This window comes from Neolamprologus brichardi, chromosome 10 (assembly GCF_056152115.1).
Source record: "Neolamprologus brichardi isolate AB-2024 chromosome 10, ASM5615211v1, whole genome shotgun sequence".
NCBI lineage: Eukaryota > Metazoa > Chordata > Actinopteri > Cichliformes > Cichlidae > Neolamprologus > Neolamprologus brichardi.
Genome location: NC_142113.1, coordinates 28743077 through 28758764, shown reverse-complemented (window position 1 = coordinate 28758764; position 15688 = coordinate 28743077). Strand labels below are relative to the sequence as shown.

Here is a 15688-nt window from a genome sequence, read left to right as displayed (position 1 = left end):
TTGCTGGAACAAAACAGCTTCCTGTCCCCAGATACAAAAAGGTAAGCCATTGAAATGAGCCCAGATCCCAACCAGTCCCTGCTAATCAATGCCTACTTTATCCCTCCTGCGTCCAATCCCAGTGATCCCCGACTGAAACAATCACCAACCCTGGCTCACATCCTCTGAGCTCCCTCTGATTCCGTTTCTTTGGAACAACAAATCTAATCCTGAGTGAATGTTGAATGCTTTGTCTGTATTTGGCCTGTTCTTCTGTAGATGCACACTGGTGCTTAAAGAATCAAGTCAACTAGTTAAAGGTGAACGCCTAGAAAACAAAGACAGAAGCATGTAAACCAATGTGGTGAATGACTACACTGTAGTCAAAGGTCAACCAGTTTACTGACCGAAAGTAAATTCCATCTTTAAATGCAGGATGCTGTTACATATGAATCTGTCACGGTCTGGCTGGCAGACCGTGGCGATGTGGGGAAAGGAGGACCCAGGCGCGGAGCTCTGTGTGTAGACAGTGCATTTATTTACAGTGTGGTAAATATCGATGCACAATTAATCCCCGTGCTCCCCAAGGCTCCCGTGTGTGTCTTCCAGTGGCGTCCGTGTTCGTGCTCCCCGCTGTCGTGACTCTGCACACCCTGTGCGTGCTGCCCTTCCTCTCCACGTTCCTCCTGTAGGAAAACAATAGAGGCAGCCGTTAAACACTGACCCCCGCGGGCACACACACGATCTGCACTTCCTAAACACACACACGGACTTGGGAGTCTAACGTAATGATCCCGCGTCGGTGGGAGCTCCAAGACTCTCCTAAGTAGCTCCCCTGACGAGCCCTGATCAGCAGCAGGTGTGTGGCTTCGGGTGTGGCCAGTCCCCTAGCAAGGCCACACCCACCAGGCCTGAAGGCGCCTGTAAACGAGTTCAGACACACCTGCACCCAAAAGGGTTGCAACCCAAAAGGGAAGTTACATTTATTTGAAATGCATTGGATTGGTTGTGATCTAACGATTATTTATATTTATATTCACTTTTTAAAATAAAAAAACAAACAAACAATGATGCTTCACACTCAGGAAAACAGTGGCTGTGACCACTTGCAACTCATTGTTGTCTTCAAAGTAACTTTAGTGCATCAAGACGGAGATAAAATGGTAATAAGACAGTCTGCTATCAGTTTGTGATTGAATAGGATCAAGTTGGCAATTATATGCAATCTGTTTGTGATAATGTGGCAATTAACTGATAAACTGTCAACAATTGCAACTCTGTTAGCAACTGCATACATGGAAATTCACATCAGTCACTTAAATATTAGAGTCCGGCCAGAAACTTGTAGATTTAAAATCGAAATCTAGAAAATCTTCCACAAATAGTGAAACAGATGCTGCAGGAATCAGATTAAACTGCTTAATGACACAGGAGCTAGTCAAGCTTGATTTTATATAGGAATGTAACCAGAGTACAACCAGTTGAAAACCAGTGAAGTTGAGTGCTGTATGTTCTGCAGACAGCTCAGACTGACTGCAATCCTTCGCCAGTGTGTCTGAGTGTAGTCTGTACAAGTCAGGCCGATGGTTTGGAGGCAGTTTGACTCCCAACAGCCAAAGTGTGCAGTCACCTTGTGATCAAAAGGCGTCACCCAGAGGCTGAGGATGTTACCCGCTCATTCTCTGATGGACTAGTGGGTCACCTCGACTGCCTGCAATCAGTTGCCGAATGAGAAAAAAAATTAAATGCAGTTACTCGGCAACTACAGATTTTTTTTCCGTGCCACATGGAGGTTACAGTCCCATAAATCTTAGTGTAACTGCAGTAAGGCCACATGTTTTCAGCCAGCATGACCAAACCTACGGATACGACACATAAGTTGGTGTTTTATAGTTAAATATTCAGAATATTTTCAGTGCAGTCAGTTTGCAAAGCACTTTCAAGTCACCTTAGACCCTATTCCATGGCACAAATGGTTGTTGCACATTAGACAGATGAAGGGTGACCTCAAGTACTTTACTTTCAAATGAAGAAACTACTTTCAGCTGCTCCCTTAATCACAAGGATCACAAGGGATTTGTGTGTCTTCCCAGGATCAAACCAGGGATGTTTCGTATGCCAGGAAAATGTGTACACTACCACACTTTGAGACACCTTGCAACATGAAGAGAAAGTAATGTTTGCTCAGTGATGGTCAATCTGATTCACATACAGCAGTCAATGATTGACGTCGCTTCAGCTACTGAATATAAGTGGACAAAGTCATCTGCACGGTCCTTAATAATACTGTTTATAGCACCTTCCTAGTGACTAGCTAGCAGGAAGAGCAAGCAAATCAAAAATCTTAAAAATAAATTTTGCATAATTTTGTCCTTGAGAAGCGTATTTAGCCCAGCTCCTTTGTGGCAAAAATCAGCACATGAACTGCTTTATTTTTTCTCCTAAAATCGATGATGTGTTATCAAGGACATGACTGGCATGAGTGACCTTGTAACATGCCTCGATTGTCACCGTTGGCTTCCGTTGGCGCCTCCGTTGACCTCAAGTGGCCCTTGAAGCATTAACCCTCTTCTTTAACATGACTTTGGTTTAGAACCCCAAGGATTCAATCAATGCTTCTGTCCCATCCATTCTGTTATCTGCTGCTTCTGGTGATTGATGCTTCCTCCACCTGCGTGTTAGCAGGCCAGTCAGATATGGTAATGAAGACATATGCCCCGGTGATGAAGAGGCTGATAGCACTGCAGAAAAACAAGCAGCCATGTGGGACGTACAGCTTGGAGAATACACACTCAAAATAGACGTATGTTCTTAGTTCTTAGGCGTCATACAAAAAAGATGAAACTGACTTGTTGGATCACAACATCAGTGACAAGGGATTATTATTTTATTAGCTATTTACCAATCTTATCAAAATCAGTTTTAGTGAATGGGCTTAAAATGTCAGTGATGTCTGCAAAGACAAAAAAAACTGCATTAAACTCACAATGATTATCCTACTGTTTTTTACTTTTGAGTTCTTCGACTTATTTATATCTTCCCACACATCAACAATAACCTTTCACACCAAGACAACACAAATAAGACTCAAGTTTTAATGCTTTCTTTTTGTTTAGGTAGTTTTGCACTGAGTTTTGGTTTCACTGTCATGTAATAAGAAAACGCCGAAGCTAAAGAAAGTGAAATGATTACATCTCTAGCTAGTGTTTGCGCTCAAATTTAACACATACAGTACTGTGCAGAAGTCTTGTATTAGCTCTTATATTTTGCTAGAATTGCACTTCTGTGCTGACATCATTTGCCAGGCATGTATGTTGCTGTTTGAATATAAAAGTAACTCAGACTCATTGGTGTAAACTTACAGTAGCTCTAAAGTCTAAGGAGCTTGGAAAGAAAAGCGTCTGGACTTCTTTAAGTTGCTTGAAGACGTTTCATCTCTCATCCGAGAAGCTTCTTCAGTTCTAAGGTCAAATGGTGGAGAGTCCCAGATTTAAACCCTGTGGAAGTTTCCCCCAAGAGGGACAAAAGGACCCCTTAATGATCCTCTACCTAATCACATGAGCCAAGGTGTGAAAACGGGTGTGGGTCACAATCAGCCAAGGTTTTGGGTGAGCTCGTGCAACCTAGCCCCACCCTATCATGTGATTTCCTGAGTGGGCGTTAAGGCGTCTGGGAAGGGATCTCAAAACTGGATTATAGATGGCAGGGGGTGGATTCCCATTCATTTTCTATGGCGGTCACTTTTGGCTGGGAACACCACAGATGTAACAAAGCTGATTAAAACACTCAGAATTTAACAAAAGAGGTGCTCATCACTTTTATATGTTCAAGTGTGTAGTGTGGAGGATGTCATAAGGTCTCGAGGCAATCGGATGTAAAACACAATATTTATGAGTTTTTAAATTTGTAAATCGGTCAGATTTGACCCGAACACGACAGGAAGGTGCAGCTTTGTACACACATCTTATTTAAAGTCCACACTCTTTTCTTTTCATTCAGATGTTTTTCACAAATGCCAAGCACGACTTCTTCTAAACACAGATGCTAATGATCTCACCCAAAGGAACTCGACTTCATTTAAAATCATTTAAGGCTGTTGTTCAGGAGGGCTGTTATGAATGAGTGTGAGATGGGAGGTGTGTGGATACACTCCCATCTGCCTTTCGCAGTGGTCATTTTTCTCCAACCCCTCAGTAATTATGATCAACCGAGTATTCACAGCGTGCTCGCGCAATCAGCAGCACGATGCAGCTGTCTGTTTATCGCGGTCCAACCCCACAAAACATGCCTGAGCTCACTGACGGTTCAGGTGTTGAAGACAACAATAGAAGCAGATGAAGACGGCACGTCAGCCTCTCCAATCAGCTTTCGCCGTGCCGTCTTAATAACTTGTTTTTGCAGGAAACATGGTTTATAAGTGGGGCTAAATATCAGCAAGAGATTCCAACATCCAGTGACGCATATAATGATAGAAAATGAAAAGCAGTGAAGTGGAAGTTTCAGGGGAAGTTTTAAGCTTTAAGCTGGTTTCTGTTTCTACTTTTTGCACATACATAAAATGTACATAACATGTTTTTATTTCAAATAAAGCTTTTTTCTTCAGTGCTGACTATTTTACACGCATAGTTCACCCAGGCCTCTCTTTGGCTGAAGGAAGAGAAAATAAGAAGGAAGATTGAGGAGAGGGGATCACGGCTCGGTCACAGCAGAGGCTTTTGGTTGTTTCGTGTTGCCTTTTTCTGTAGGCAGCATTATTTCTGTACATCTCAGCTTTTCCTTGCATTTGCATGGAGCATTATCTCTGCTATCTAAATGCACGTCTTTTTGTAGCATATAACAATTTATATAACAAAGTATATAACAAAGAAATACTGATATATTTATATATTTATGTGATGCATGTTTCTTGTATCAGTAGCCTTATTTATACTACGATGCATTAAATGGTACCATTAAAAAACTTTAAAAATAAATTATGAATTCCTAGCAGCTCAGCTCACCCCTCTGGCAGCTCACGACTTGGCTATCAAACCAAATTTCAATAGACATGGGTTATATTTATTTTATATTTGTGTGGGAAGTCATCGTTTTACCACTGCACTCTCTCAGAAAACAAATAAAAGCCTTTGGCAGTATTTGAATCTGCTTTTGAGAAACCATGAGTGAAAGGAAAAAGAAAAAAATAGCTATCCAAGAAGCTCCTTTATTGTTCTTTTTACTTCTTAGGGTAAATAAAAGGTTCCCTACCAAGGTGTATGGCGACACCCTACTGTATAATTAGTATTCTGGTATATTTCAGGTGATCTGAATGGGACTTTTACATGTTGTCACAAAAAATCTGGATTTACGCTGCAATTGCGTGAATGCAGCAAACTGATATAACTGCACATACCGCTGCCCAAGCGAAAACCTGTAGTGATCCCGTATGTGTCAGGAGTATCGGAGCAGTTGAGATGCATTTGGGCTTTTAAAGCCCAAAACACGCTGCGCCAAAAATTGGTCCCAACGATCGGGTCCCCCGACACAAAGAGAGTAATATAGTGTACGCTGTTAAGTGCCAGGAGGATTGCCAGGATTTATACATCGGGGAAACCAAACAACCTCTGGCGAAGCGGATTTACTTTCCTGGATGATTGAGAATGCATCAAGACATAACTGCACATAAATGCAGAAAGTTACATTTGGTCAAAATTAGAGCATTTTCCTTTCTATAGTTCATTCTGGTCCAAATCAGATGAGTTTTCCCAGCAGTTTTGGTTTATTTTCACACAGACATCACTTCAGATCACATGAGTGTTCAGTCTGCTTACAGGGCAGCTGTGACTGATGAAAGATTAACAGGAGTGAAAGCAGGAAGAAGATGTGCGTTCGGCACTCTGCCTCATCACCGTACACATGTTAGTTGTCTCCGATTGAGTTTGAATCCCATTCTCGCAACAAATGAACCACTCAGGAGTTTGTTTGGAACCACACTGAGGCCATCACCTCTAAAGGGATCTCAGATTATCGCATTCACATCTGCACAAAGGAAACCAAACCTTGAGCTGGATTTAAACCGACTAAACATCACATGTGTGAAAACACTGAGTTATGGTTCTTCTTTCATTATACTTCCAGCTTCATTTTGAAGCTTAGTTCCTCGTGTGGATTTCTGTGTTCTTCACTTACCTCCTTGGTCCTTTCCCAGCCTCATTATTGTGTTGATTGAGTACACCTGTGCCCTTATATCCCTCCCCCTGCTGTGCATTTCCTCTGTACTTTCTCCTTCACTCTTTGCCTCTTCTCGAACTGCACACACTAGATTCCTCTCCTCAACTCCTCTCTCCTCTCCTTGCATTTTAGTCCTTCCACCCTAAGATGTAATTGAAGGAGGAGAGGAAGCGATATGAGGGGGACAAGATGAGGCAAAAGGGATTTAACAAAATGAGACCCCCTTGCTGTGGAGGCTCATTTTAAAGCAATGTCGATTAAATTTAGCATCTACCAGAGTGTTTTCATGATGAGAAATACTCTCTGTCAGGTCATTGCCTAGCCTCTGTCTTGTTCTTGTATCATCTTTGTGACCTTACATTATAGTCACACTATGGAAAACAGCGATTGGAGATTGGGACATCACAGTTATTGCAAATATATGCAATGAGTCTCATTCCCTTTGCACTGGTTGCTTTAAAGACGGCAGTCAGTCTGCTATTAGTCTTTTTGGGGGTTTAAGTTGGCAATTACATGCAATCTGTCTGTGACAATATGATGATTAACACTTACAACTCTATTGCCATTGTTACGGATTCAAGTATTGGGAATGGATACAAGAGGAAAACCAAAATAACAACACTGGTCCGGCCGGGTCAAGTCAAACGATGATTTAATGAACACACGCGTGGGAGATGGACACCATACACAGACAACATCAGATCTCAAAATGGTGGAGCCTTGATCAAACTCTTATAGCCTCTAGTGGCCCCCACCTAATCATCAGAGCCTAAACATTCTTTCTCACACAGCGCCTAAGCTACGACCTTGGCTCCCTGTTTATCTGCTCCTGATGAAATGGGGCAGTATGCTCTGTTCTCTTCTAACCAGACAAATGAGACGATGACTTTCTGTGAACAGTATTTCTTATAACTCAGCAGTATAATGCATCATAAAACAATATCATTCATTCACAATAAATCAACAGTCTAATGTAATGCAAATCAGTTTACCAAATGTAATAATTATCACCTTCTTCTAGTTCAGGAGCATAATGCAAACTGAAACTACATAATAATTCACAATCTTTAATTAGGGGTCTAACATGGCATAAAATAATATCATAATCCCACAATTCCCCCTGATGAGCTCTTTAGACATAAAGAGCTCACTTACACCCTGCAATCCAGTGTTGCCGGGTTCATTTCTCCTTACTCCTGAGGCCCTTTGTCCCCCTGTTGGGTGAACCATATGTGAGATGACCTCTGTGTTTACGCAGTTCAGATGCAAGAAAAACTTTTATTACAACAACAATAGTAGGTACAGATGATACTCCCATCACTCCCCAGTTCTCCCACAGCTTTATTTCGGTGCTACCTTATACCCTCCAAACGTACTCGGACTAGAACCTCTGTCCGAGGAGCTTTTAACCTTTATTTTATTGCTGTAGGCACCAGTGTCTTCCAGTCGGGTATCCTCTGCTCTTGTTTCCTTCAACCTCAGGGGTTAGACAACCCTTCAGTCGTTGCACAGATCAGGGGATTATTCTGCCCCGATTTCAAACAATGATCTGTGTATTCTGGGATCACAGCTGTGTTCCCCAGGAAAAGGAACAGAAAGGTGTTCTCCTTATGACCAACAGCCTCTCGAACGTCGTTGGTGTGGTGTTCCTGGATTTCCGTCAACCCCTTCGTGGTTATCGCTGTGTTTATGGGATCCATCCTTTTTAGGTGACTAACTGGAGCCCAAAATGCCATGACACTTGAACCCAGTTGATGTTTCAGCAGTCACCGTAACTGTCTCTGCTGCCAAGGATCCTCGTATATCTGTGACCTCGTCTGGTGTCTGTTCCTTTCTCTGTAAGAGACAGAAAACCAAAACACCTCTCTTCCTAGCTCTAACACTCTAATGTTGCTGTCTACTGATCTTTTGGTGATTCAGAATTTGTTTAAAATATTCAGAATGTCTCCAGGACTTATCGTAATTTAGTGTATGTGTGTGTAAGCGTGTTTGCATGTAACCCGCTGCACTCAAGGCATTTCTTACACTTTATCAGTCCGGACTATCGCCGAACGAAGCTTATGACCTTCAAAAGACCGAGTGCCAACTCATTATAAGCACATTTGCAAGATATATATAAAAATGATTAAAACCACTCATTCTAATAAAAGACATAAAAAACAAATTAGCCATTTCTAATTCTAACATGTGTCCATTCAATTAAGCTAGAAAATTAAAGAACAAGGTTAGTGAGCTCATATCTTAGAAAGTATCAGACTTTCTCCTATCCAGTGTCGTTGGTCCAATCTTGTTATTCTGTGTTAGGGAATGAAATCAATTTAATTGTCATGTTAGATCTGTTCAACACCTGGCTCCGCCCAGAGCCTGCGTCTTCACAATCGTCTACAAACAAAACCTGTATTATTATGAACTTCACTTCAACATGAACTTGTTGACTACTTTTGACACCTGTAGATAGAAGATTAACATGGGGTTATAACAATCACTGTAATACAAATGTTAATATGTCAATAGCTTCAATAAATGTTCAATGCAATGCTTGTTATATGATTCTGATGCAGCAATAATGCTGATGCTAAAATAACAGTAAAACACACCCTTTTTATCCCTTACTGACCACAGCAGGGGCCTCTATGTTTTGATTCAGCCATGAATCCAGCTCACCTGATTCATCACTGAGCCCCACCGGCACTGGCATCTGACAGGGTGGTGCTGCATGTTCTTCCTTTAATGTCACTATTTTCAATCTGTTAATTAGAGTGCTTAAACATGAAGTAGACTACATCCACTACAAGTCAATACAACTGTGAATGTGGCCAATTATCAATCTATTACCAATCAATAACAAAAAATAGCTTTTATTTTATGCATGCTTTTAGTCAACCACTCACCCACAGGATCTCCAATCCCAGAAAATTCCTTCTCCTCATTTAATGAGTCTGTCCTCCTTCCATGCCCTGGTAACTGGTCCATCCAGAGCTGTATCATTATCAAATATACATACAACAAGCCAAACCACACTTTGGTCACACCAACCCTTTTCCGCCCTGAAGATGTCCAACGCCATCTTAGTCTGGACTGTCAAAGATGACTTTAACGCTGATTGTTCCGACAATCCATTTATAACATTTCCTGGTCAGATTAGCCAATCTCTGCACACTGGAATAAACATATTCAACATGATCAACATTTTTCCTGCATGTTATTTCACCATCTTATTGATTCCAACGCTCCATCCTTATGTGATTTGCTACATTATGTTTATCTAGAACTCCACTCTGTCTCTAAATGTTTGAAGAATTTTTCATGTTTGGGGTCAAGTTTTAAGAATTTGACCATACGTGAAATTAATGGTGTTATTGTAACATGGTAGACTAGTGTGCCTGTGTTAATTCAGCTCCATATTATTGTGTGAAGTTGCACTGGGTTGGGAGTGGTTTTTTGTGCGTGTGTCACATTTTTGGTTAGCCAATGGCTGGAATGGGGTTGGACTAATTAGAGGCAGGTGTACTTGATTGCACTGATACACTGGTCTACTTATAGCCCACACTACAAACACTGCTGTGTCATTTTGTCTCTCTGTGCATGTATGTAATGTGATAATCTGATATGTTTGGGATGGATGGGTTTTGCGCTATGAATTTTATACTGAAGGTGTCATTTTGTCTCTCTGTGCAGGCCAGGGCCTATTATATGCCACAGCCTAAAGGCAGCATAGTTGCACAGGTTGGAGTGATCACTGGCTATATGCTTGCAGGGTAGTGGGTCTCCAAGGACAACTTCTACCCCTGTTAAAGGCAACATGTGGAGTGCAACTGGCCGTGTGGCATAGCTGGCTCTGGCCTTGGGACTGTGTGTTTTTATTTGATTCATGAATGGGACACTGGACTGTTTTATCTTTTCTCTTGATATTTTTTGTCACTAAATTATCTTTTAGAATTTTATTGACTGTCATCGTTTTGCCCACGACTGAGACGGTTGGTCAGACCTAAAATCTTTCTTTGGGTGTGTTACATTATCACCCCCATCGGGGCTTACCTTTCCCACTTCTGATGATATTCCTCCCTATTCTTTGCAAGTACCCGCTTTTGGTGGCGAGAAACTGTTGGTGTGGTCAAGTGGGTGCTGTAAAAACAAAAGCTCAGGACAGAACAGTTATCAGTCATGTACTTCATACAAACTTAGCATATATTGAATTTCATATTGATCCTCTGAGTGTAATGGTACATTTTAATTTTAATTTATCAAAGCTAAACACAATAATTTTTCTTTATTTTGCTCTTGTGCAGCACCACATACCCCTGTCGGTTCTATCTTACTTTTCTAAATTATTGACTATTTCAATGGAGAACCTAAATGACTTTGACCAACGTTTGTCATTACATATCTCTATTTTGAAAGTGACAGTCTATCATTCCCCTGTTATTCATACACAGCAAATTCAAAAGTGTTAAATGTTTTGGTGTTAGTAGTCTTACAGTTAATTTTACTCTGAGTAGAGTCACATTCTTTTAATGTAACTCTGAGGTGTAAAATGATAGTAGTTAAAATCGAGTGTTAAAAATGAGTGTTTCTATTTCAAATCTGGAGGTGTTACAATGGAAACATTAACTCTTGACCTCTTAACTCTGAACTCCTACAGGGGCTATGACACCAATAGAGTAAATTCACAGACTCCGCCCCCAGCACGGCTCCAATCGAAGCTGAAGTGAAGCCGTTTCAAAACATTTTGCTCTACATATTTGAGTTGTTTGCCATGCTTGGTAAGTCATGTTTTCAAAGATTGTTTCAATTATTGTTATTAGCTTTTACTTCTGTGGCTCTTTGGAGTTGAGACAAAGCTGTGTGAAAGGCATTAGCCATGTTGCTCGGTGATAGCATAATATTCTGTTTTAGCTAGCTGAAAGGTATTGTTTGCGGGCAAATACCACAGCCTTGGAAAAAAAAGCTTGCATGTGAATTTTCAGTCAAATTTCTTGGTCAAATACACTTAAAACAATGTCTAGAATGTGAAATGTTGATATAATGGTGCTACTTGAAGCCTGAAAACGATCTCCCATAAAAACGAGCAAACAGCAGTAGCAGATGTCCCGACTGAGTTCTACGTTAGCACTTAGATCCCTCCAGAGTTTTGTGCACACGGTTTTAGGTAAAAATGAAAAAGGTTGAGGTTTTACATTTAGTTCAGTATTACCTGTTGTCTGTGTCCTTGTCTTTTGGGAAAATACTTTACACAAGTAATGGCTCAAAAAGGATTCCTTTTTTTTTTTTTTTTTTTAACTGTGCTGCAATTGATTTGTGCCATTAATTAGTGTCAACTAATTTTTATTCAATCTCCACATAGGATATGCTTGTGAAGATGGAATATGGGGGAGAGCAGAAGTGCGTTGAAGTTCCACAAAGTGATGAATTAAGGACATGCATATTGTATTTTGTATTTATTGAAATAAGTGATGAGAATGCTGTTATTTGCATTTACCAGCTCACCTATGTCAGACCTTTTGATAAACGAAATTCTAATGAAAGTGAGAACATGTACACTGTTACATCTTTCAGAAAATGTTTTGAAATTGTGGTGCACAGTTCAGAATAAATGTTTTTCAAAAACCATTGTGTCTTTTTAGTAAATGTTTATTTCCAAAAGAAATTTCTAGAAGTTCAGAACAGTAAAATTCCCGCTTTTTAGAATTAATTAGAAGATAACTCTTACGTAGCTAAACTAAAATACTAAAAAACTAAAATAGTTAATATATAAACTCTTAACACCAAGTGCCAAATTATCAACTCCAGAGAGATTTGGTGTTTAACACTAAATCAGAGTTAACGTACCAACTCTCCAAAAAGAGTCAAATTAACACTCTCTGGTGTGGACCCATATAGACACTTTAAAAATGTTGAAATCAAATCTGACAGTGTTAATTTGGACATGCTGGATTTGCTGTGTAGGTATCAATAGAGTTTTTTCTTGCTTTTTCTATCAAAATTGATTGACTTTTTACAGTGGCCCGCTATGGTTAATAATAACATGTTCAGTCATGAGTGAAATCAAAGCTTCTCTTCACTTTAGCATTTAACATTCCCAACAATATAATGTGATACATTAATCGAAACACAGCTAATAAAACACAATTTTCTTGATGGAAACATCAGTAGCTCAAAATTAGCAACCAAAGGGTTAAGTCTGCAGTTCACACTCATGTGAAACTACAGCCTTCCCCCCTAGTCTCTGTCCTCCTACTCCTGCAAAAACAAAACAAAGCGAGACAAAACATCCACCCTTCTTTTACAAGCTGGGTGAATTGTTTGTAGACATGTACTAATCCTAAAGTCGGTATCGTTTTTGTCTCAGTGTCAAGTCAGTTTAAACATTTAGTCGTCAGTCCATCACAGTCCAGTCACATGCATACATTCACACACATTCATACCAGATATTGCTGATAATGGAGTCTCACGCGCAACCTAATCAAGCCTCCATCACCAGCAAGATGACGTCATCATTTTAAAGGAAAACAGTTCCTTGTTTTTTTTTTTTGGACTGGATTGACTCGCTGCAATCCTTTTAGGCTCAGGACTTCTCATGTGATCAATGTCCCATATAAGTGAATTTCTCCAGAGCCCATTATAATCATGGAGAAAAATACTTTGCGACTGTTTCTAGTAATCATGTTTTATAGCGCTTTAAAGTTCAATCTCTCAGGCCTGGATTAAAGAGCTGATTTGTTAAATCAGGAACTCACAAAATACCAAAATATCACCACCGGTGGATCACTCCTCTCAGATGTTCTTATTTCAGTGCACTGTAACAAAAGCAAAGACAAACGTAACCAATAAAATACTCATATAATAACAAATACTGGGGCCCGTTGGAAACATGTCCAAGCATAAAACCATCTTTCTCTCTCTTAGAGAAAGAAAACAATCCAAACCTCACTGATAAAATCAACCTAGTGTTAAGCAAAACCCAAAATCAACCAAAACTTCACCAGAAAGTTTTTCTCCGTCCCGGGACAATATTGTGTAAGCATACAAGTACCGTAACTTCTTTTTGCACTGACAAAAACATGTTGAACTTATTTCAGTCAATAGTGGACACTAGTTGCACACAAATGTTTTGCTTTGGTAGAAACTTAAACAACTGAGTTAAATCAACACAACCTTTTCATATTCAGTAAACCTGTGCATTTTGAGTTCATATTACATGATTAAGACATGTTCAGATGGAGTAAGTTAAGCTCCTGGAATATTTTAATCCTTCACAATTCTGTCATTTTTTCAACACTATTCACTAACTTTTATCCAAATTCTACTTGGTCCCTTAAATACTACATGTTGTCTTCATATTGCCTACGGTTCAACAAAGTCTAAATTCTGATTACCATAAAAATTGAATGGGTCTACAACAACTACCATCCTCCTGTCTTTATCCTGATTACACGAGGGCTGGGAAATAACTCTAAAGTGATAGGTTACGAGGCAGGGTGCACCCCGAACAGGTCACCAGTCTATCACCTAGAAACAAACAACCATTTACACTTACATTCACGGATAATTTAGAATCATCAATTAACCTAGCTCTAACAGCTGCATGACTTTTCACTGTGGCAGGAAACCAGAATACCCAGAGAGAAACCACTGCAAACTAGCCAGACTGTGGACTTGCACCCAGGACCTTCTTACTGTGGAGCAACAGCACTCACCAGCATGCCAACAATGTAGGAAATACAGGGAAGCTATGATTTCCTGTTGAATTTTATACAGATCTTTAAAGCCTGAGGCAATTGTGTTAAATACATGTAGGATGCTTACGTAATTCCGAGGGCTGGCCCCCTTTTCTTCTTTTTATTTTATATTTTATTATTGTTATTATTTTTATTTTTATTATTATTTTTTTTAGTGTGTCCCTCCTTCAATTAAATCTCAATCACAAAAATGTGGCGCTCCGAAGTAAGGCTCACACTGTTAATTCATCATTTTCACTCTGTACCACTGTTCCTTATCAGGCTGTGCGAAGCACAGTAAACAATTCAGTTGAGGCCTTGAGCCATAAACAGACATCACTCACAGACATTGTTTTCATAACCAAACTGCTCCAGACCCTGTCCCCTAAATCTGCACAAATGCCCTCTGGGTGACATGAAATGCATTTAACCAATTAACAATCAATGGCTTCTTGTTGTTGTAACAAATTCTGTATTTGGACGTTTGTGTGCAGCATTTTGCGTATCAGCATAGCATTTGTTAGTAAAGCATTCTTCATTGCAGCAGCGTGTGTGTATCACTCTTCATTGCACAAACATGTGTATGTGTATGTGTGTATGTGAGTGTGTGTGTGGATCACTTCTCAGTGAATTGAATCAGCATTTTGATTTGTGTGCATGTGTGTGTGTCATTTCTCAGTCAATCAACAAGTGCATATGTGTTCATATGTGTGTTTCTCTTGATTCTGAGTCAGTGTATGTAGATGTGTGTGTTTGTGTGTGTGTGTGTTTGTGTTCATCACTTTCCTGTTCTGGTGTTCTGGGTAAACCAGGGCCTGAAGCGTGCTCTGGGGTCCTGCTCTCCTCCTTTTCAGTCCGTTTGGGTCCATTGGTGCTGCTGCCCAAAGTTCTCTCCATACTGGTTCTGGCCCCAATTGAGGCAGTCCTTTTCTCCAGTGTCCTGCATCTTCTCCTTGTCCAGCTCCTCCTTAACTTGACCCTTTTTGCTTCTGTAGGTCCTTCAGGGTTTGCTCCTGTGTTGGAGCTTCTTGTCAGGTTTGGCAACCTCCTGCTCCAGCAAGCTCCGGGCTGATTTCAAGTCCTGTATCTGGGACTCTAAGCCTGACTGATGGGTTCGATTAGCAGCCAGCTCCTCCTGAGCCATGCTCAGTTTCTGCTCTGATGTCTTGAGCTCTCACTGAGGGCAGAAACCTCAGAGTCTTTTCCGTACACGTCAGATTGAAGTTTTTGATGTTTTCCTTGCTTTGCTCCACGGCCTTCTGCAGCTCTGCTGTTCGGCTCTTCTCAGAGGTCAGCTCCTGACCGAGCCCCGACACCTGTGCCTTCAGCTTATGTTCTTCTGCTGCTTTTGTCCAATCTGAGGTGCCTTCTGACCTCAGTTACTCCTCGTGTCTCTGGCACGCCCTTTTTGCTGCCCGATCCTCCGTGTTGGTCCGTCACTGTCCTGCACAGTTTTAATGCAGAGTTGTTAAGGTCAGCATTTTTTGCTCGGCCTCACTTTTCATCCGGGCTTAATAGGCGTCTCGTCACAGCTCTGTCAGCTGAAGCTGTCTGGAAATCTCCCCCGTGTAGTGAAACGGGCCTTGGATTTAACGTTCTCCGTCTCCGCTGCATGAGATCTTTTTCCTGCAGCACTGTTGACATTCTCATGCTGTTGTTGTGAGTCCAGCTGCTGTAGCATTTGGTCAGGGTCACATCAAAGATGGTAGAGGGGAGAGCAGGAGTCCAGGTCAGCCTCGGCTTTCCGGGCCGACAAAGCAGCCTGTATTAAGCATAAAGAG

The 15688-nt window shown here is 40.8% G+C and overlaps 1 protein-coding gene across 2 annotated transcripts in view; it reads left to right on the top strand.

The window, feature by feature from the left end:
• Positions 1-15688, top strand: part of doc2b (double C2-like domains, beta) — a 196405-nt gene that overhangs the window by 108116 nt on the left and 72601 nt on the right. For both annotated transcript variants that reach the window (XM_087847499.1, XM_035905333.2), the window contains one exon: positions 18-41. In XM_087847499.1, the coding sequence (XP_087703625.1) occupies positions 18-41 (24 nt within the window). The remainder of the gene's footprint in view (positions 1-17; positions 42-15688) is intronic.